Source organism: Rhineura floridana, chromosome 3 (genome assembly GCF_030035675.1).
Source record: "Rhineura floridana isolate rRhiFlo1 chromosome 3, rRhiFlo1.hap2, whole genome shotgun sequence".
NCBI classification, from domain to species: domain Eukaryota; kingdom Metazoa; phylum Chordata; class Lepidosauria; order Squamata; family Rhineuridae; genus Rhineura; species Rhineura floridana.
In genome coordinates this window covers 200,975,916-200,999,200 of record NC_084482.1, presented here as the reverse complement: position 1 = coordinate 200,999,200, position 23,285 = coordinate 200,975,916, and the positions used below count along the sequence as shown (strand labels likewise).

At 43.3% G+C, this 23,285-nt stretch overlaps 1 protein-coding gene across 1 annotated transcript in view; it reads right to left on the bottom strand.

The window, feature by feature from the left end:
• The window catches only part of LOC133381117 (steroid 21-hydroxylase), a 42,887-nt gene extending 22,731 nt beyond the window's left edge, over window positions 1-20,156 (bottom strand). Inside the window, exons 1-5 of the mRNA XM_061619702.1 lie at window positions 19,897-20,156; window positions 15,598-15,687; window positions 5,451-5,605; window positions 3,415-3,510; window positions 1,422-1,523 (exon numbers count right to left, since the gene is read on the bottom strand). Of these exons, the coding sequence (XP_061475686.1) occupies window positions 1,422-1,523; window positions 3,415-3,510; window positions 5,451-5,605; window positions 15,598-15,687; window positions 19,897-20,119 (666 nt within the window). The 5' untranslated portion in view covers window positions 20,120-20,156. The remainder of the gene's footprint in view (window positions 1-1,421; window positions 1,524-3,414; window positions 3,511-5,450; window positions 5,606-15,597; window positions 15,688-19,896) is intronic.
• Window positions 20,157-23,285: the final 3,129 nt, after the last annotated feature.

Sequence of the window (23,285 nt, the reverse complement as noted above, 5' to 3'; positions counted from 1 at the left end):
AGGAATATCTTGAGCTTGCTCCTGCTTGCAAGCTTCTCAAAGGCCTTTGGTTGGCCACTGTGAGAACAGGATGCCGGACCAGATGGGCTTTTGGCCTGATCCTGGAACAGGTTCAGAGGAGGGCAACAAGGATGATCAGGGGACTGGAAACAAAGCCCTATGAGGAGAGACTGAGAGAACTGGGCATGTTTAGCCTGGAGAAGAGAAGGCTGAGGGGAAATATGATAAGGTTGTCCAGGATCTCTTCTCAATCGTCCAAGAGTGCAGGACATGGAATAATGGGCTAAAGTTGCAGGAAGCCAGATTTCGACTGGACATCAGGAAAAAAGTCCTAACTGTTAGAGCCATACGACAATGGAACCAATTCCCTAGAGAGGTAATGGGCTCTCCGACACTGGAGGCATTCAAGAGGCATCTGGACAGCCATCTGTCGGGAATCCTTTGATTTGGATTCCTGCATTGCGCAGGGGGTTGGATTTGATGGCCTTATAGGCCCCTTCCAAGTCTACTATTCTATGACTCTATGATCCAGCAGGACTCGTCTTATATTCCTATGATCTTATAACCCAGGGATTGTCTCCTTAACTTGCTGACAGAGAAGCAAATGTCACAGCTAACAAGCCACTTAGCAGCTCAGATCTAAATTTCTGCAAGCAGACTTTAGATGTGAGGTCTCTCAGGAGCTCAGATACCAGTGCATTTATCTCAGGAAATCAATGAGGTCTTGCAAAGCTTGTCAAAAGGACAACAAAAGTGGATGTTGTGAGCCCTTCTGGTTGCCAAGAGACCTATACTTCAAGCCTGGACGGATAAACACCCGCCAGCTAATATGCAATGGTCCGAGGGCCTCACTGCTACATTTCATTAAATTGCTACATTTAAACATATAAACATCAGTTTCACGTGGATACCTATTTGGACATCTGGGAGACTTATATCGACTTACAGTATATGCTCAATTTTAGATGGAACTACTGATGCTGTTGTATTTTCAGTGTGAGCAGACAATATGTATTCATCGTGCTTTTTTCCTGTCTTTTTTCCTCTTTCTCTCACTCCCTTCTTTGTTAAATGTCACAAATAAATAAATAAGCTTGTCAAAAGGGCCAGGCTAGTTCTGCCAAACGCTTTGGGTTGATCTGGCAAGCTCAGATCTCCAAAAGTTTGTTCTAACACCAAACTGCACTTTCCAGAGGAGCCTGAGCCGTGTTAGCAAAGTGCTCTGCAAATTGCTAAGGTGCTCTCTCGCCCGAGCTGCACAGTGACGTGTTTCGACTAGAACTTCCTGGCTCATCTCTCGGACAGTTTCCTTGTCAATAATGTTGTTTTAAGAAAGCACAAGGAACATGAAACTGACCTGAGGCAAAACAAGGTTTCAGTGTTGCTTTTTTCAGCCGGTTAGCTCAACGCCCTCCCCTTACCTTGAGGATGGGCAGCACATCCACCACCTGGACAGAAATTGCACTCCACTTTTCCACTAGCTTATAGATGCAGTCTAGCAGTTCTTCAACAGTGGAAGCATCCTGCAATGGAGGAAAGAGCAGGGTCAGGATGGAGTTGTTGTTGTTAAATTGTTATGTGTCTTCAAGTCAATCACAACTCATGGCGACCCTATGAATCAGTGACCTCCAAGAGCATCTGTCGTAAACCACCCTGTTCAGATCTTGTAAGTTCAGGTCTGTGGCTTCCTTTACTGAATCAATCCATCTCTTGTTTGGCCTTCCTCTTTTTCTACTTCCTTCTGTTTTTCCCATCATTATTGTCTTCTCTAGTGAATCATGTCTTCTCATTATGTGTCCAAAGTATGATAATCTCAGTTTCATCATTTTAGCTTCTAGTGACAGTTCTGGTTTAATTTGTTCTAACACCCAATTATTTGTCTTTTTCACAGTCCATGGTATGCACAAAGCTCTCCTCCAACACCACATTTCAAATGTTGATTTTTCTCTTATCCGCTTTTTTCACTATCCAACTTTCACATCCATACATAGAGATCGGGAATACCATGGTCTGAATGATCCAGACCAGAGCTTGGAAAAGTTACTTTTTTGAACTACAACTCCCATCAGCCCCAGCAGCTGGCTGGGGCTGATGGGAGTTGTAGTTCAAAAAAGTAACTTTTCCAAGCTCTGATCCAGACCTTAGTGTGCAGTGATACATCTTTGCATTTGAGGACCTTTTCTAGTTCCCTCATAGCTGCCCTCCTCAGTCCTAGCCTTCTTCTGATTTCTTGACTATTGTCTCCATTTTGGTTGATGACTGTGCCGAGGTATTGATAATCCTTGACAAGTTCAATGTCCTCTCTTCCTACTCCCTTCTGTTTTTCCCAGCATTGTTGTCTTTTCTAGTGAATCATGTCTTCTCATTACTGGAGAAGGCACATTAATTAATTAGATTTATATCCCGCCCTTCCTGCCAGAAATGGCAGGAACAGCAGCAGGCGGGGTCAGCAGGGTTGTCTCTCAACAGCAAAAGTGGTTTAATAGGGAAGGCGACCTTGTGGGAAGAGAGGGAAAGTGCGCATTCCCTGCTGGTGCACCAGATGACTAGGGATACAAAAAGGGGTCATTTTCTGTTCTGCTCTGCAGTTGTCACGTGCAGCACCGTTTCCATTCGTCTGCTGCCAAAAGCGACATTATTCGTCATGCTGTCAGCTGTGGCAGAATTACGCCGCTCGCATAATTTACATAACTAATTAAATTACGTTGTCATTATGTTATTATATCCCACCCTTCCTCCCAGAATGTAATCAGTGTTGTATTGTTTGCAGATTGAAAGCAACACCAATAGTGAATATCGATTGTATCCACTGGATTGATTTTTGTTCCTAACATGGGAGAAATATGGAAACATTAGCAATTCCAACTTCCATTTCCGTTTTTTCGGAATTCTCCAACATCCCTGGAGATGACCAGCCATAGGGACAGGGGACTACCTTCAAGATTTTATGACACAGTTCTCCAAACAAATAAGGTGTACAAAAATGCATGTATTAGGGGGCAAACATACATAAAAATGCATATGTTTGTTAAAATAACCTCCAAAATGCATCACATTGAGAGTTTACAAAAATGTATGTATTAGGCAAACTTGTGACACGCACATCTATACTTTCCAGAAACACCTGAAAACATTTTTATTTCAAGAAATTTTTCCAAGATGAAAAAATCTCTGCCATTTTTGTTCATTTTGTACTGTTTTTGTACTACCTTCCACTGTTTTTTCTTCCACTTTAAAAACTATTTCAGCTGTTTTATATGTTAGTAAATCACCTTGGCACATGTGTAAGAGGCAATTTATATATAATGGAAACACACACTACAATCCTGATGAATTCTCTTAAGTACTTTCCTTGATGTGAAAACGAGAAACTGAGAGGAACCAGAACTGACAGATTTGTCCATTCCTACTCACCATAGGCCCAAACAACACAGTGCAGATGATCCAGCAGGCTTGCAAGGAAAAATCTCGAGCCAAATTCACAGGTTCCCCGTCATAACTGTGGAAAACCTGACAAGAGCCAAAAGCGAAACATATCTCTTAGAATCAGTGGCGGCTGGTGCCCATTGGGATGGCTACGGCAGAAGGCAGGGAGCCCAACAGGAGGTAGAGCCAGAGCTGATGACAGGCAGAGGCAGAGCCAATAACAGGCAGGGCTAACTAATTCTTGTTTTATCCCCCATCATCCTCCCTGCTGAACTGTACAAGGGCAACACTGAAACTGAGGAGGAAGCTGACTGACAGTGCCCCCCCCCAGCTGCTTGCCAGTGAGAAGGCAGGCAGGTGGGGGCTGGCTGAGGGCAGACTGAGGTTGGTGGGGGCAGAGCCCCATTTGCCCTGATGGACCAGCCTCTGCTGCTTAGAACATACATCATCAGAAGGGAGCCAAGAGATATTCGCAGAGGTTGGAAAAGTTACTTTTTTGAACTACAACTCCCATCAGCCCAATCCAGTGGCCATGCTGGCTGGGGCTGATGGGAGTTGTAGTTCAAAAAATGTAACTTTTCCAAGCTCTGGATATAAGGAAGTTTTGCGCTACACGAACCCAGCCTTCTGGAGATATCACTCTGAACTTAAAATACAGTGGGACCTTGTGGTCCAATGCAGCCCTCCAGGCCTCTCTATCTGACCCTCGGGATTATCATTAGGCAATCTCCCCACCCCATGCCACACCATCCACCTTCTCCGTGCCCTTCTGGAGGATTTTTGCCTGTCTGGAACGTGCCCTTGAATGTCGATAATGCCCTTTGTTCGCCTTGATTGCAGCGTGCAGAAATCTCTGGATGGTAGTCTTACTCAGAGTAGGCCGACTGAAGTCAATGAACATGAGTAACCACAGGCGGTGTTCAACTAAATAGTTGTGTGATTACGGCTAGCATAACAAGACTTTCCTCCCCCTCTCCTCCCCCTGTGCCATCCCAAAAGCTGCTCCGGAAGGTTGGGAGGAAAGCCCCCAAACAGATTTAGGGGGTGCACCAGAGAAAGAGAGGGGGAGAACACTCCAGAGCTACAATTCCCAGAGTGGCTTAACAAACAGGGAACTCTGGGAATTGTAGTTCTCTGAGGGGGATCAGGGACTTCTAACCATTCTCAGCACCCTTCACAAACTACAGTTCCCAGGATTATTTGGGGTAAGCCATGACTATTTAAAGCGGTATAGAGCCGCTTTCATGTATGTACAGCACAGATGGGGCCTGGTTCGAATTTCACCTCTGCCAATGCTATGCTAGCTGGCCCCAGGCCAGGCACTTTCCCTCAGCCTCAATTCCCACCATCTAGGGCTGGCAGGTTCAGGGCCTGAGAACAATCCTGTATCTTTAAGAGAAGAGAAATTCAGCCAATTGCAGGTTTTCTTGCAACACTGTAATGGGAAAAACCACATGGTGAAATTCTCCCTTCCCCCTGCACAACTTTTAAAGAGATAGAAGATCTCTTGGAGGCTGGGCCTAGACTCCAAGAGGTCTTCTGTATCTTTAAAAGTTGTGCAGGGGGAAGGGAGAATTCCACCTTGTGGTTTTTCCCATTACAGTGTTGCGAGAACACCTGCACTTGGCTGACTTTCTCTTCTCCTAAAGATACAGGCGGGCCCCGCTTTACGGTGCTTCGCTTCTTGGCGTTCCGCTAATGCGGTGTTGCGCAAATGCGGAAAGTCCCAGCTTTAACGCGCTTGTTCCGCCTTTACGGCGTTTTTTCTCGTTGTGCGCCATTTTCGTATCATTTTCGCGCAACGCGCACCATTATTGTCTATGGGTTCCGCTTTTCGGCGGTTTCCGCTTTTCAGCTGCAGTCCGGAACAGAAGCTGCCATACAAGTGGGGCCCGCCTGTACAGGATCAGTCTCAGGCCCTGAGCCTGGCAACCCTACCACCATCTGCAATAGGTGGGGAAATAATACTCACCTGCCTTTAAAACATACAGATGAACAGACGCAACTCCTGCCTTGCAACTCACCTTGCAGAGGTACCGGGCCTGGGTCTGCACAATCTGCTCCATGTTTCCCCGCAGGCAACGCTGGAAAGACACGTGGGTCATTTTCCTCTGCAAGCGCCAGGCTGGGGTATAGTTGCCCAAGGAAAGATCCTTGCCTCCATATGAAATAAGGTTTCCTGCAGGGAGGGATTGGGGAAGCACTTCAGTTCACTTTCCAAGGTGAACCTAACTAATTCACACTTTCTGACACCGTGCAAAACATTGCCTTGCTCCCCAATTTGCACGTCTCCAAATTCTGCATTGCAGTTCTCCAGCCAAATGATGAGTAAATATATTAGGGTAAATGTGTGCGTATGAATGCATATATATATATTCTACGCATACTTTACCCTAATACATACCCTGGGCTCCTATATGAGGAAGGGTGGGGTATGACTTTAAATAAACAAATATGTTAGGGAAAATAGCATGCGAATTATGTGAGGGGAAATTGCTTACAAAAATATGTGTACTAGTCCAAACTGCATACAAAAATGGTGGTATTGGAAGAAATTCACACTCAAATGTTGCAAGAGGTTTTCATGAGGATTTTTAAAACAAAATTTGCAATGTGTGGAAATAGAGAGAATTGAATTTAAGGGTAGAGACACACATTGTTCTGCAGGTTTCAGTGCATCTCTACTTCCCTCTTCTGAAAATGGGAGCAAACCCCGCCCCTTTTTACTGTAAAACCTGATGTGAGCAGCTGGAGTGTTTTTTAATTCACTTCAAAGAGATTTCACAACTGATTGGCAGATCAACCCATTTCCCATCCAGGTGTGGCCAATGGAAACACTTTGCTGTAGGCGACTAGTGTGCTTATAGCCTCAGACTAGAAAAAAGAGAAACTGAGAGAACCAAAATGGACAGATTCTTCTATCAATACTGTCACCATCTTATGGGTGGGATTCAATCACATATCGGCAACTTCAGGTTGCAAAATTAAAATTGATTTGGGGCTCTTATTTTATGTTTTACTTAAGAGAATGGGTATACTGCTTAATCGTGAAAAACTCTAAGGGGTTCAGATAAAATGTTATGGGTTTGAGGGTTGAGATAGATTATATCTATGAGTCCCCTTCCAGCCTCTGATTTGGAACCCTGCACCTGGAGGTGGGCTCTGCAACTGAGAAACCTGCTCCGCTGGCCTGATGAGTCTCCTTTCTTAATCTAATAGCCAGGTGGGCTAATGGGTTTGTTAAGTACCCATTAACAGGAAAATGGGCCAGGGAGATCCTATTGCTATTGAAACTCTTCAGGAGAGCCCACCCCCCACCTTCCTGGGGTCTAAGAGAGGCCTGTGTTTTTAGCTAGTTAGAGGAAAGACTGGGAACTGGAGACATGCAGAGAGGCCTGCTCCCTAACAATCGCTTCAGGATGCCTCCTAATCCAATGGAAAAGCAAGCTCTTTTGGACTGCTCACGTCTTGAACCCCTCCATCTTAAGTTCAGGTTGGAATGTGTGTAAATGAAAACCGTATTTCCTAAAGCACACCACAGTCTCTGCTCACCTTCTTTCCAAGGAAACCAAACCCTGGGCAAGTGCAGGGACCCCTGGAGATCTCTCACCGCTCGGAGATTGGGGTGGTGCGCTGCACTGGTGTCGGAGTGGGATTGAGTTTCCTGGAAGAAGCATTGGGAGCAAGGTGTGCCTGACTCAAGATGGAGGGAGAACTAGCAGCACTCCTGAAACAGAAGGAATTGATGTTCCAGCAGCAAGCAGAACAGATTGAGAAAGATCAGCAGCAAAGGCAACGAGAGCAACAGGAAGACCAGAGATTTGGAGGGAGAATGGAAAGCCCCTTTGGAGAGAAAAAGGAGACCCCATGTGAGGAGGTGAGAGCGCTGCCTGATCAGTCTCTGCAAGGGGTTGAGAGTGACCCAGGAGTCCAGCTGCAGAGCACCCAGACTGGGCTGGCTGAAGAGATCCAGAGAATGGATGGGCAGCTGGAGGGCTTGGACTGTGAGGAGTTGCAGTCAGTAGCGGAGGAGGGCAAAGAGGCCTTGATTGTCCAGGAGCCTGCCAGGGGGGAAGACAGCAGAAAGTGGAAAGTGAAGTCCCAAGAGTTGAAGAAGGGCAGGTTGGAAAATGAAGAGGAAGATGCCTTGGAAGAAAGTGGGGTAGAGGCTGGAGAAGAGATGCTGCTGATAGATTTCTCTGCCCCATGTGTGTCTGCTGTTAAAGAAGCAGTGCAGGAGGAAGAAAGGGTCCTGGGAAAGATGAACTACAGACTGGAGAACAGCCACTGTTGATGGATTTCTTCGCCCCGTGTGTGCCAGCTGTGGAAGAGAAAGTGCAGGAGGAAAGGTTGGAGGCGTGTGTGCGAGAGGAGCTGCCAGCGCCTGGAGAAATGGCTGTGCAAGGAAATTGCAGAAATCTGAGGTAGATTTCACAATAATCCAACCACAAACAGGACATGTATGGATCTCAAAGCCACCAACCGAATGTGGAAAATGCAGATTTTGCGGTAAGGTATGGATGGGCCCTTAGCTTATATGACCATTTCCCCATCACTTCCTAACCACAAAACGTTTGTTTCTTTTAAAAAGTGGATTTGTTGTGCTAGGGCGATACGAGGGCTTTAATCCACTTTAATTGCACAAACCTAAATTTCCCTGTATATGCTTGAAACCCTCCTGTGAAACGCTAACAGTTTGTAACTGCGTTGTGTGTATCTGTGTGTGCTATCTAGATGAGGGGTTTCCAGACTCTGGTGCATGGACCACCAGTGGTTTGTGAGCTTCATTCAGGTGGTCCATCACGTCACCACATTAAATATTCATATTGATATTTGTTGTTTCTTTTACTTCTTATACTATATTTTATTGATTTACAATTTGTACTGCCTCTCCTCCTCTTCGGATGCGCACCTTAACGTGGTGAGGGGGTTTGAGAGTGTTGAAGAAGCTGAGAGCAATGCCGTCAGGAGGCTAGACCAAAAGGCTAGACTCCTAGCAGGCGCATGCAAGGCGGAATAGTCAAAGCTGAGACACCAGACTAAGATGCATCCAAACTCAGAGGAAGGCAATGGTAAACTACCTCTGAATACCTTTTACCACGAAAACCCTATGAACAGAGTATCCAAAATGCAACACGAGATAGTGCTGGAAGATGAGACCCCCAGGTCAGAAGGCACTCACCGAGCTACTGGGGAAGAACAAAGGACAAGTACGAGTAGCGCTGTGACTAATGACGCAGCTGGGTCAAAGCCGAAAGGAAGCCCAGAGGCTGATGCGCACAGATGCGAAAGGAGAGTCCGGAGTTGTAGAACACACACAATAGGAACATGGAATGTGAAAAGCATGAACCAAGGAAAGTTAGAAATTGTCAACCAAGAAATGGAACGCATCAACATTACAATACTTGGTGTGAGCGAACTAAAATGGACGGGAATGGGACATTTTCAATCAGGCAACTACAAAATATTTTATGCAGGAAATGAGAAATTAAGAAGAAATGGGGTTGCTTTAATAGTGAGAAGTCATGTAGCAAGAGCAATTAGGAGCTACAATGCAAGGTCTGAGCGAGTGATATCAATGAGATTAAATTGGAAACCTATCAACATAACCATCATCCAAGTCCATGCTCAAACGGCAAATGCGGAAGAAGAAGAATTGGAGAGATTTTATGCAGAAGTACAGGAAGAAATTGATCACACACCAAAACAAGATGTGCTGATAATCATGGGGGACTGGAATGCAAAAGTAGGGAACAGAGAAGAATTAGGAATTGTGGGGAAATGGGGCCTAGGAGACAGAAACGAAGCAGGAGAAAGACTTACTGAATTCTGTGAAGCCAATAATTTGTTTCTTGTGAATACATTTTTTGAACAACCGAAAAGACAACTATACACATGGACATCACCAAATGGTCAATATAGGAATCAAATTGATTATATAATTGGTAGCAGAAGGTGGAGAAGTTCCATACTTTCTGCAAAAACAAGACCAGGAGCAGACTGCGGTACAGATCATGAACTGGTCGTATCGAAAATCAGAGTAAAGCTAAAGACGACCAACAAAGCAATCATAACACCAAAATACAATTTAAATAACATCCCAGAAGCATATAAAAATCAAATAAGGAACCGGTTTGAGGCTTTAAACTTAGTTGACAGAGAACCAGAAGAACTACGGAATGAAGTCAGAGACGTTATCAGAGAAGAATGCAAAAAGGCAATACCTCTAGTTAAAAAGAGAGAAAGACCCCAACGGATGACTGAAGAAACTCTTCAAATGGTTAAAGAGAGAAGGAAAGCAAAAGCAAAAGGAGATAGAAACACCCTAAATGCAACAATACAGCGACTAGTATGTAGGGACAAAGAGAACTATTACAATAGTTACTGTATAGAAATAGAAGAGGACAACAAAAAGGGTAGAACAAGAGCCCTATTCCAAAAGATTAGAGAAACAAAAGGGAAATTTAAACCAAGAGTAGGGATGTTGAATAATCAACAGGGGAACACACTGACTGACTGAGATGAAATAAAAGGAAGATGGAAGCAATACACTGAAGACCTCCATAAAAGAGATGCCAGGATGACAGATTCATTCACAGAGGAACCATATGATGAAGAACCAGAAATTTTAGAATGTGAGGTGAAAGCTGCTCTTAAAATACTTGGAAGAAACAAATCACCAGGAATAGACGGCATACCAATAGAGTTGCTACAAGCTACTGAGACTGAATCAGTCCAAATTTTGACTAAAATCTGTCAAGAAATATGGAAAACTAAACAATGGCCCACAGACTGGAAGCGTTCCATATACATCCCAATTCCAAAGAAAGGGGATCCCAGGGAAGGCAGAAATTATCGAACTATTGCCTTAATATCCCATGCAAGTAAAGTAATGCTCAAGATTCTAAAACAAAGGCTCTTGCCATATATGGAACGAGAAATGCCAGACGTCCAAGCTGGATTTAGAAAGGGAAGACGTACCAGAGATCATATCGCAAGCATACGTTGGATAATGGAACGGACCAAGGAATTTCAGAAGAAAATCACCCTGTGCTTTATAGATTACAGCAAAGCCTCTGACTGTGTAGATCATGCAAAACTATGGAATGCTTTAAAAGAAATGGGGGTGCCACAGCATCTGATTGTCCTGATGCACAACCTATACTCTGCACAAGAGGCTACTGTAAGGACAGAATATGGAGAAACCGATTTGTTCCCCATCAGAAAGGGTGTAAGACAGGAGTGTATTTTATCACCCTGTTTATTTAATCTATACGCAGAACATATCATACGGAAAGCAGGATTGGACCAAGAAGAAGGAGGTGTGAAAATTGGAGGGAGAAATATCAATAATTTAAGATATGCAGATGATACCATACTACTAGCAGAAACCAGTAATGATTTGAAACGAATGCTGATGAAAGTTAAAGAGGAAAGCACAAAAGCAGGACTAAAGCAGAACGTCAAAAAGACTAAAGTAATGACAACAGAAGATTTATGCAACTTTACAGTTGACAATGAGGACACTGAACTTGTCAAGGATTATCAGTATCTTGGCACAATCATTAACCAAAATGGAGACAATGCAAACTGATAAGACCTAGTCAAAAGAGAAAGAAAGAAAGGCTATCCTTATCCATACCGGAGCATACCTTTGTACTAAAGATGCTGCTTTTACCGTCATAATAGATTTGCAAGGCCAATACTTTGTTCTCAATGTTCAATGCTGGCAATGGAGGAAGGACCTCCACAGCACCTGAGTGCTAGCTTAAGGGGCACAGGCAGGGGTATCGCTAGGGGGTGGCCAAGAGGGCCTGAGATCTGTCCTTTCCCCTCTCCCCCCCCATGCTTTTTAACTGTTAGGTTGGGCCCCATATGCACTCTACATTTAAAGCACTATTATCCCACTTTAAACAGTCATGGTTTCCCCCACAGAATCCTGGGAAGTATAGTTTGTGAAGGATGCTGAGAGTTGTTAAGAGACCCCTAACTCCATCACAGAGCTACAGTTCCTGGAGTTCCCTGGGAAGAGGGATTGATTGTTAAACCACTCTGAGAACTGTAGCTCTCTGAGGGGAATAGGGGTCACCTAACAACTCTCAGCACCCTTCACAAACTACAGTTCCTGGGATTCTTTGACAGAAGCCATGACTTGTCAAGGATTATTAATACCTTGGCACAGTCATTAACCAAAATGGAGACAACAGTCAAGAAATCAGAAGAAGGCTAGAACTGGGGAGGGCAGCTGTGAGAGAACTAGAAAAGGTCCTCAAATGAAAAGATGTATCACTGAACACTAAAGTCAGGACCATTCAGACCATGGTATTTCCGATCTCTATGTATGGATGTGAAAGTTGGACAGTGAAAAAAGCTGATAAGAGAAAAATCAACATTTGAAATGTGGTGTTGGAGAAGAGCTTTGCGGATACCATGCACTGCAAAAAAGACAAATAATTGGGTGTTAGAACAAATTAAACCAGAACTATCACTAGAAGCTAAAATGATGAAACTGAGGTTATCATACTTTGGACACATAATGAGAAGACATGATTCATTAGAAAAGACAATAATGCTTGGAAAAGCAGAAGGAAGTAGAAAAAGAGGAAGGCCAAACAAGAGATGGATTGATTCCATAAATGAAGCCACAGACCTGAACTTATAAGATCTGAACAGGGTGGTTCATGACAGATGCTCTTGGAGGTCACTGATTCATAGGGTCGCCATAAGTCGTAGTCGACTTGGAGACACATAACAACAACAACTGCCTGTTAGTTACCAGGCCAAGTTCAAGGTTCTGGTTTTGGTTAACAAAGCCCTATACTGCTTGGGATCAGGATACCTGAAAGATAGTCTTACACTTTATATACCCACTTGATCACTAAGCTCTGCAGGTGAAGGCCTGCTGAAGATACCATTTTATCAGGTCTGTTCTGCAAAACATAGGACGCAGGCCTTTAGTGCTGTGGCACTGACCCTTTGGAATGCCCTCCCCTTAAATATTAGACCTGCAGCTGGTGTAGCAGTGGGGAAGAGAACCTGGCTGAGAGTCCAGAGTCTGTGAGTTCAAATCCCTGCTCGTGTCTCCTGGATGTCAACGGCCAGCTAAAGATCACCATTTCCATTTTCAAATATTAGACAGGCACCATCTCTGTCATCTTTTCAGTGCCTACTGAAGACTTTCCTCTTTCAACAAGCCTTTTAAGTTGAGACCTTATTCCAGTCTGCGTCTGTGCTGAAATTGCTTATTAAGGTGTTTTTAAAGTGTTTTTTAAAAAAATATTATAAAGATTTTTTTAATGTGTTTTTAAAGATGTTTTGTTTTAATATATTTTAGTCTTTTAAGATGATTTAGAGTGTTTTTAGTGTTTTGTTTGCCACCCTGGTTTCCTCCTGGGAGGAAGGGCGGGATATAAATTTAATAAATAGATAGATAAATAAATAAAATACAGTACAAGTAACAAGTAACATCATACAGCATCCAGCACAACCCATTACAATGGCTGAAACCAGCAGAAAACCCACTAAGTGGTCTGCCAAAGCCCTCAGCAATTTTCAAGTGATCTGTGGGGGGGGGAAAGTTTGGGAACCCCTGATTTAGACAGGTATATTTTTAAAAAGTCTGGCCTGCACAGTGTTGCAGTGCAGAGTGTTCCTGTTCTATCTTTCAGGCTGAAATTCTGTACCTACAACTCTTATTTTTAGTGGTGCAATAATTAATCAATTAATTTATTCTACGATGACTTACCTGACCTTCCCTATAAAGTCATGTGGCAGTTTATTATAATATAATCCAGGGATAGCCAATGTGGTGCCCTCCAGCTGTTGCTGGACTCCAACTCCCATCAGCCTTGGTTAACATGGCCAAGTGCCAGGGATGATGGGAGTTATAGTCTAGCAACATCTGAGGGCACCACGTTGTCTACCCCTGTTATAACCTTACAAGTAAAAACAATTTCTATACAATGATAGAAGCAAGTAAAGCAACTCCAAGCGGACGTCGAGATTAAACAAAACAGAAGGGGCATAGGTTCCACAAAAAAGACCTTAATTGCCAAAGGCGAGCAACATGAGGTGCTGTGGTAAAAAATATGGAGGGCAAAGAGGCGGAGGTTCAGGGGGCCAAATTAAATGTGAGGAATGGGTGAGTGCTGGAGGAAGGAGAGGGAGAGGATGCCCTTTGGATTTTCCACCTGGGGCCCCCAAAACGCCTTGGGAAACATGTAAACTGATAAGACCTAGTCAAAAGAGAAAGAAAGAAAGGCTATCCTTATCAGCAAAGACGATGATTAAATTGGAAAAAGGGAACTAGATTTAGAAAACAAAAAAAGACAACTGGAGGTCAGTTGCATGGCATTTTAGAAAAGTTAAGAGTGCTTGATGCTGTGTCAAATGATAAATCCTCCCCATAGATCTCATCCAAGTCCTTGGCTATTGTTTGACTGCTTCTTGTTGCTGAAGGCTCCCGGGGAACAGGGACAGGCCAAGATGTTGTGTTCCCTGAACTGACTTGCAACATGGTGCTTCCCCGCGGTTATCATACTTTGGACACAAAATGAGAAGACATGATTCATTAGAAAAGACAATAATGCTTGGAAAAACAGAAGGGAGTAGAAAAAGAGGAAGGCCAAACAAGAGATGGATTGATTCCATCAAGGAAGCCACAGACCTGAACTTACAAGATCTGAACAGGGTGGTTCATGACAGATGCTCTTGGAGGTCACTGATTCATAGGGTCGCCATAAGTTGGAATCGACTTGAAGGCACATAACAAAATATATAGTACAGATGGGGCCATAGCCTCAATTTGCATCTCAGGGCAAATGACATTGTTGCTCCTGCTGTCAAAAAAGTCCCAGAGCTGTATGTTTCTATTCCACTACAACCCCCACTGTACTTTCTTGGGTAGCTGAAGGACTAGAAGCTTGGCATCCAAAATTGTTAGGAAGCTGTATTCTGCACTCAGCACTAAATTGTATTTCTTTTGTGGCTGATAAGTATTCAACGCACATTGCTCTCTCTGATTTGCAAAGTCAATTCATAGTGGTGGAGGAGGAAGAGGAGGATTATGGTTCAAAACTGGTTCAGAACTCCCTCACAGTAAAAGAAAGTGACTTTCAACATTTGCAATGCAATTTGCTCTCCATCTTCTCTTCTGCTTCTCCTTCCCCCTTTTTCTTCTCTCTCTCTTCTTCTCTCTTAATGTTATTATTAGATTGGTTGATTGAATTGGGGTCGTTTTCTTCAGCTGTTGGACTTTATATTCTGTCATTCTATGCATTTGAAAACTTTACAATAAACATATTGTTCCGGGGGGGGGCATTGGCACAGTGACCACATTCACACCATACATTTATTCCATTATTATTCCATATTAAATTGTCATGGCTAATACTGGGAAGTTAATTTGTTAAGGGTGCTGAGACTTGCTAGGAGACTCCTTTTCCCCTCACAGAGCTACAATTTCCAGAGTTCTCTGGGAAGAGAGACTGAAACCACTCTGACAATTGCAGCCTTGTGAGGAGAAGAGGGGTCCCCTAACAACTCTCAGCATTCTCTCCTTGACTCTATGGTCAGGTTCAGATGTAACAATAAGCCAAGGCTTGTTGTTACAAGCATGAGCCTAAGGGTCATCCCCGTTCAGGAGACAAGGTGATTGAATATACTGTGTTTTAGGGTTGCCGGGTTCATGGCCTGAGACTGATCCTGTACCTTTAGAAGAGAAAGTCAGCCAAGTGCAGGTGTTCTGGCAACCCTGTAATGGGAAAAACCACAAGGTGGAATTCTCCCTCCCCCCTACACAACTTTTAAAGATACAGAAGACATCTTAGAGGCTGGGCCTGGCAACCAAGAGGTCTTCTGTATCTTTAAAAGTTGTGCAGAGGGAAGGGAGAATTCCACCTTGTGGTTTTTCCCATTACAGAGTTGCGAGAACACCTGCGCTTGGCTGACTTTCTCTTCTCCTAAAGATTCAGGATCAGTCTCAGGCCATGAACCTGGCAACCCTACTGTGGTTCCTGTTATCTTCAAACTCAGGAAATTGTTTACTAACAACATATAGGGGAGAAAAACAAACTAGGCTATAAAATCATGTTTGTTTTTAAGCAGCCATGGTTTGTTGCTGTGTTCCAAACAGCTTTTATATGCACATCTTCTCCATCCAGCCAAGATTACCAACAAAACCGTGAGGCCGTCCGGCAAAGTCAGACCATTTCTGCACCAGCGCTTCATGGATTAGATCCGAATTGTTCAGAATCACAATGTCTAACAGAGAGAAAAGGCAGAAAGAAAGAGAGGTTGAAAAGCTGCTTATATCGAGTGGGCAGGTTTGTCAAATCAACTTTGGTGTTTTCTTTTTTCCAGTTTTTACTACAACCCGCAATAGCACAGCCAGTTGCAAAAGACATACATAAGAACATCAGAAGATCAGGCCAGTGGCCCATCTAGGCCAGGATCCTCTTTTCACAGTAGTCAACCAGATGCCCATGGGAAGCCCACAAGCAGGACCTGAGTGCAAGAGCACTCGTCTCTCCTGCGGCTACTGGCAACTGGTATTCGGAAGCATATCGCCTCCGACTATGGATAGCTTTCCCCCCCATGAATTTGTCTAATCCTCTTTTAAAGCCATCCACGGTGGTGACTGTTCCTGTCTTATGTGGGAGCAAATTCCATGGTTTAACTGCGTGCTGTGTGAAGAAGTACCTTTCTTTTGTCTGTTTTGTATAATGCAGTTTATTAGTTTCTAGCAACACCCCAGTTTTATACAAATTCTGCTTAAAACCCTCCTGGAAATATAGTCTCTTCCTCTACTTGTACACACTCTAAAGAGTAAAATGTGTGAGATGTAACACACACCCTCCAAATTTACATGAGTGGTGGTGGAATTTTTAAAATGTATTTACCATTATATTTCTATCCCACTTTTCTTCCTAGAAGCTCAAGATGTAAATTGTTCTTCCTCTCCCCATGCTATCCTCACAACAACCCTGTGAGGTAGATTAGGCTGAGAGACAACAGACACCCAGTGGGGTTCATTGGCTGAGTGAGGATTTGAACCCTGGTTTCCCAGGTCCTAGTCCAACCCTCTAACCCACTGCACCACTCTATGTCTCTTATGCTTCTGCTGTGAGACATTCAGGGCAGATCGTTTTAATGAAATGATCAAACCCCCAAATCCTTGTATTATCATCATCATCATCATCTTTATTGTTATGGGTTTGGGGTTGAGATGGATAATTTCTATGAGTCCCCTTCCAGCCTCTTATTTGGAATCCTGTGCCTGGGGTTGAGAAACCCGCTCTGCTGGTCAGATGAGTTTCTTTTGTTAATCTAATAGAGTGGCCAGGTGGGTTAATGGGTCTATCAGGTGCCCATCAACTGGTGAATGGGCCAGGGAGACCCTTTTGTCATTGAAACTCTTCAGGAGAGCCTCCCCCCACCCCTCTGGAGCCTAGTAGTGGCTTGTGTAGTGAGTTGTGTCTAAGAAAGGCTGGGAACTGGAGGCAGGCAGAGAGACTGGCTCTCTGCACCATGGCTGTAGGATGCCTCCTGTAACCCTGATGGAAAAGCTGGATATTGGACTGCTGATGCCTTGAACCCCTCCATCCTAAGCTCGGGTTGGAATGTGTGTAAATAAATAAACCATATTTCATAAAGACACCACAGTCTCCGCTGATCTTCTTCCCAAGGCAACCAAACCCTGGGCAAGCGCAGGGACCCCTAGAAAACTCACCACTCAAGAGATTGGGGTGGCATGCAACATTATTATTATTATTAATCACCTTCCACACGTCTCCAAGCGATGTACAAAATGCAATAAAATAGCTTTAAAAAGTTTTAAACAATGCAGAAAGCAGCAGATAAAAAGAATGCCACATAGTGGAAATAAAATGTGTTACAATAGATCCCCATCATCCTTATTCCACTTCAGGTAATCTCTGCACTAGAGACAGTACCGTGTGAGTGAGTGTGTGTTTGTGTGTGTGTGTGTGTGTCAGGAGGGAAAAAATCTAGGGTGAAACAGAGGCAACCACACAGAATATCTAACTGGACAAATACACTTTTTTTTTGAATTTATGAAAATTATAACAACTGGATGACTGCAACTAAAAATATAGATACGCCTCCCAGGCAATAAATATGGACTCAGTGGTCTGGCACGCTCTGCAAATAGAACAGAAAACTTTGATTTTCTCAAAAAGTTTTTTTTCTTTATTCTTTTTGCGCCTGACCCGACTCTTTAGTTGATATTTCATTATTTGTATATTTAACACTCTTAACAATGCCTTGACCACTGTTCATGGTTAAATGTTTTAACATTTGTATTAAATGCATATTTTGTGTCCTATACTGATATTCGTAGTATATAGTAACTCCAATAATGTCATTTAAAAACAAAACAAAACAAAAACAATACCAAGTGGGCACCCAGAAACCTTTTCGTCCAGCTGGGAAAGTTTATCACAACAAAAATGTCCTCAGTTGTTTCCGGAAAGTGCAGACAGATTGTTGAATGTACAGAGTGGTGATAACTCAGGTATAAAACCTTTTTTTGGTAAGCAGAAGATCCAAAGTTAAATCCCTGCTATCTCAGTTGGTAAAGGACCCTGGGTCAGCAGCATCAATGGCATGCTCTCAGGGACAAGGAGAATAAGGTGCTCTGCCTGAAACCGTGGAGAGCCCCTGCAGAGGCAGAATAGGTAGTTTTGCCACAGAAAAGCAAGAAATGATTGGCTCATTATGATTAAGAAATGATTGGCTCAAGATCATTAATTTAACTTACCCAGTTAGAATGGCACCCAGTTGGTTGATATATGTTAATGACGCTAATATTCCAAACAAAACAAAAATGCAACCACAGGAAACATACCTACTTAACACTGGCCAGAATTTTATTTGCCTGTCCTTTGAAGGAAATTGGAACACTAAGATCTGATTGGGAAAGGACAGGAGCCATTTGGAATTGTTAATATTCCATAGTCATGCTATGGAATTAAGAAGAATATCCGGAAAACTTAAATAATTGGAACAATGTGTAGAGGGGCAGCCACATTCTAGGGGGTTTGCAGCAAAAACAACAGTCTCGTGGTCCCTTAAAGACTTACATTTATTATGGCATTAATTTTTGTGGATTGTAATCTATGCAAGCTTATTCCATAACAGTTCTTTATAGCGCCACAGGACTCTTTGTTTTTTAAATAATTAGGATTGTGTGGTCTGGTATATTAAGGGAGACCTAGGTATTTCATGCGTGGGTATTGATTATATGTTGCTATAACTTGCTCAGTTTTCTTCTTACATATATTACAAACAAGAAGTATTTTTGACATATTCTTGTAAATGTTACACTGAATTTACTTGATAATATAAAAATATTTCAATTTTTTTTTTTAAAGAACAGCCAATTTTGAACTAATTCAGTGTATAATAAAGCAGCTTCTTAGATTCAGAAGCTATAATTACTACGGAAATAAGGAACAAATAAGTAGCTTACCAAGGGCTCTGCTCAGAAAAGGGATCTTGCTTAACACAAAACTTTATGGGTAATATCCAGCATTAATCATACTCACAATAGACTCACTGAAATCAATAGATGTCCACTGATTTTAATGGGTCTGTTCTAATGGATAGGCTCCCCATTGCTGTTGACTTTAATACAAAAAGCTACATTTCTATTTAAAGAGTTATTCAAAAAGTGGCATACAAAACAAGAATAAAAAAGCCAAGATTTAATCATTTTTTAAAAAATCATTCACTTCAAATACACTCTGGGACAGTAGATAATCCACACAGATAACTGGAAGTTTTTTGTAATATACTCCAATTAAATCAAAATCAAATCAGGAAATGCAGGGTATTGTTTCATCTTCTTAAAACTCATTAAATTACCATTTTTCTTTGATTTGGGCAAAAGGAATTCTGTATTCTCATTCTATTTCCCTGTTTTATGAAAATAATAGAAATCATTGCATTTTTTTAAAATACTTTGCATTATTGCAATGTCATATGTATTTTCATTTATGGATATGTATAAATAAAGTGGCTAATTAAAAAAAATAAAAGGAAAGTAAATGTTATCTTCTAAAACTTAAAATGTAGAATTAAGAATATAAAAACTTACAGATTTTTAAAACAAGAATCAATATTTGTGTTGTTATCACCTTTATGTGTAAAAATTTCTTATATGAATATGTCTAAATATATTGGCTAATCGTTAAAAAAAAGGAGTAACAACCACAAAAACAGGAAAATAAATGTGATCTTTGAAAATTAAAATGTAGAAACAAGAAGGCCAAAAAAGAAAGACAACCCACCACCACCACCCAGCAGCAGCAAGATAGTAACATTGCCAGATAATATAAAATGGTAAAGGACTTAATTCAGTGCCTTGGGGAACAGGTTTTGACCCTTGCCGACTGCAGCGCCCATCCACCCCCATCCCAGGCCTGCCACCCGCCAGGTCCTCAGGTTCACCTTTGTTCCCAAGGCGGAGGCGATAGATGGGTCCATATCGCTGGGCTAAGTCAAGGAAGTGGATGGGAAGGTCGGAATGGAACATGTGGAAGAGATTGCCAACAAAGGGCAAAGCCCAAGGGCCAGGCAGCTCCCTCGAGTCCTTCCACCAGCAGAGGCCCACATGCCGCCTGCTCAGCACCGCTATAGCCAGCAGAAGCAGGAGGAGTGTAGCGGTAAGCATTGCTATGTGGGTGCAATGAGGCCTAACGGATATATATCCAGGGACATGAATGGAGGCTTGGGGGCGGGGAGGGACAGAAAGCACCACCCCACACAATATTTTCCACCCACAGACTGCAGTCATTCCAACCCCCGCAAACAGAAACCTCTGCTGCGCATCTGGGGCAAAGGTTATCTCCAGGCCATACAAGAGACCTCCCCCCCTCCATAAATAGCACCCCCCTCCTCCTCTTCAGTCAAGGGAAAAACACTGTCAAGTCAGCCGGTTCAGGGCCTTAGTGTGGGCTGTTGAGCCCGTTATTTGGGTTCCGTGTACATGGGAAGATTTTAAAAAATGTCTGTCCTGCAGAAATGCTTTGCGTAGTAGGTTCTTTTAGAGAAAAAGGGAGGTGGGGTTGTTATTCTGACATTTGGGAGGTTTACTGGCTTTGTCATCCAATTAGACACTTTCCCCAACACTCTCCTTTAAATTGGGGGTGTGAATGTTGGGGAAGGGCTGGAGCTCAGTGGTGGAGTATGTGCTTTGCAGGCATCAGGTCTCAGGTTCAATCGCCACCATTTCCAGACAGATCTGGGAGAGCCCCTCTGCCTGAAGCCCTTGGGAGCCACTGCCAGTCAGTGTAGACAATACTGAGCTAGATGGACCAAGGGTCTGACTCAGTATAAGGCAGCTTCCTCTGTTCCTAATAAGCTTTGGGTCACCCCTTATCGTGCACCCTCATATTTGGGAGAGTGCGTTCTACAACTGCCTCTGGCCCAATGCTTCCTTTGGATGCAAGGCACTGCCAATCACGGCCCTTCCATGCCAGAACACCCAATGAATGCAGACATTAATTAAGAGCTAGGAATGTGCACCCCAAATCAGCTTTGGGCCACTGCCAATCCTCCAGAAGCACTGCTCCGCAGGAGCTCAGAAAACACCACCACCCTTGCAAGGTAGAGCCCCAACATTCTGAGCCCCACAAAAAACTCCGGCCCCACTGTCCTCTAAGCCCGCCTATGCTCATAAGCCATACCACAGAGCTCTGGCACATGTGCTGACACCAGGAGGGAAGTGATGCAGCAGTGTGGTGTCTCGATTCCACATCACCACAATCCACCCTACTTGTGATCAAATGTTCATGCAAGAAGGGACAAAACTCTGCAGTTAGTAGCCTAGATGCATGGCCACCATCTTAATCCCATATCAAATAATAATAGAAAATGTGTACTCACTATGCAGTGTTCAGAACAGGGGCTTTTCAATACCTTCTAGAGCAGTGTCGTTCAACCTTGGGTCCCCAGATGTTGTTGGACTACAACTCCCATCAATCCCAGCCAGTTTAGCCAATGGCCAAGGATGATGGGAGTTGTAATCCAACATCTGGGGACCCAAGGTTGAAGAAGAGTGTTCTAGTGAGATGTTTCCAATGACATGTACACCAGTGTTTTGAGATCAAACCGGGATAATTTTAGAAAGAAAACGTTTAGACAAACTCATGGAGGATAAGGCCTATCAATGGCTACTAACCATAATGGAAGGGCCATAGCTCAGGGGTACAGCATCTGCTTTGCAAGCAGAAGGTCCTCCCAGGTTCAACACCTGGCATCTCCGGGCAGTGCTGGGAGTGTCCGCGGTCTGAAACCCTGAAGAGCTGCTGTCAGTGTAGACAGTTCTGATCAGTGGTCTGACTCAGTTTAAGGCAGCTTCCAATGTTCTCCCACCGTTGTCGGAGGCAGGATGCCTTGCTTGCAATTTCCAGTTGCTGGGAATTGCAAGTAAGGAGAGTAGTGCTGTTGCACTCAAGTTCTGCTTGAGGGCCTTTGCAAGAGGCGTCTGGTTGGCCACAGTAAGAACAGGATTTTGTGCTATGATAGGCCTTGGCCTGATCCTGCAAGTCTCTGCTTATGTTATCTTGTATGAAATTTCATGTCAATCAGAGCATTAGTCGCAGAGATGGGTACCAATTCCTCCCCCATATTAGCCCAGAAACCCCCAGTTTCCCCAACTTCCTGCTGTGTCTATCCAGCTAAAAGCACCTTGTCCTAGAGGAGTCCTACGTACCAAATTTGGTTCAAATAAATCACCTGAGTCTTGAGTTCTCATGGCCAGATAAGCACACTATTTCTTTTTCAAAACAAAACCCATTCAATAAAGACTTAACATTTCATGGACGCAAGAGAGTTTCCAAATGGCCTCCTGCAATTGCCCTTGACATGGCAACAAAGGGTTATCACTTCAGAAACACTTTTCACCATGGTTTTAACCTTGGGAAATGTCAGAGAAGAGCAAGCTTTTTTTTCACACCCTCTGAAGATGAAGTGTTGGTGCCATGAATAATTTCAGGGTTTTAGCGGGGGGGGGGCATATGTACACCATAAAAGATGGTCTAGAAAAAAATCTATTAAAATTATAATTTCCCCTGTAAGCCTTCTGGTTTAAAAATAAATCAAGATGGGACAGCCAGTGTGGTGTAGTGGTTAGAGTGCTGGACTAGGGCTTAGAAGACCAAAGTTCAAATCCCTGCTTCCCCATGAAGTTTACTGGGTGACCTTGGGCCAGTCCTTGTCTCTTAGGCTAACCTACCACATAGGGGTGCTTGAGGATAAAATCAGGAGGGGGGAGGACCATGTTTATAGCCACCTTGAGCTCCTTGGAGGAAAGATGGGATATAAATGTAATAATGAAATAAATAAAAATAAAAGTTGTTGAAAAGAGGAAGAGCTTGTCTTCCCTCACCCTAGAGAATATTTGCCAAGTGTTTTGGCGCTTTCTTTAGGGAGGGGGAAAAGTATTTTCCCCTAATTTTGGGGGGTATTTGAACTCTTTTATTTATAAAAATATTTATAGACCGCCCACTCATAAAATATCAAAGTACAATACACTCAAGTGCAATAAATTATAAGGTATAAAAACAGTAATCGCAAGAATGACTGGCTCATTCTGAGAACGTTTAAACATGCCTGCAAGTCAAAAGCAATGGGATGATTGCCAAATCTCTGCTGGAAGAGTGTTCCACAACACGCGACTGGCTACACTAAATGCCCAACTTCTATTTGAGGCCAATCAGGACTCTGTAACACAGGGGACAACTAACAGCACTCCTCCGGATGAGCTCAGTGGGCAGCCATTTAAGGGCTCAGCTGGCCTTTATTTGCTCTTGAGGGCAAGCTGTCGGTCTGGGGTT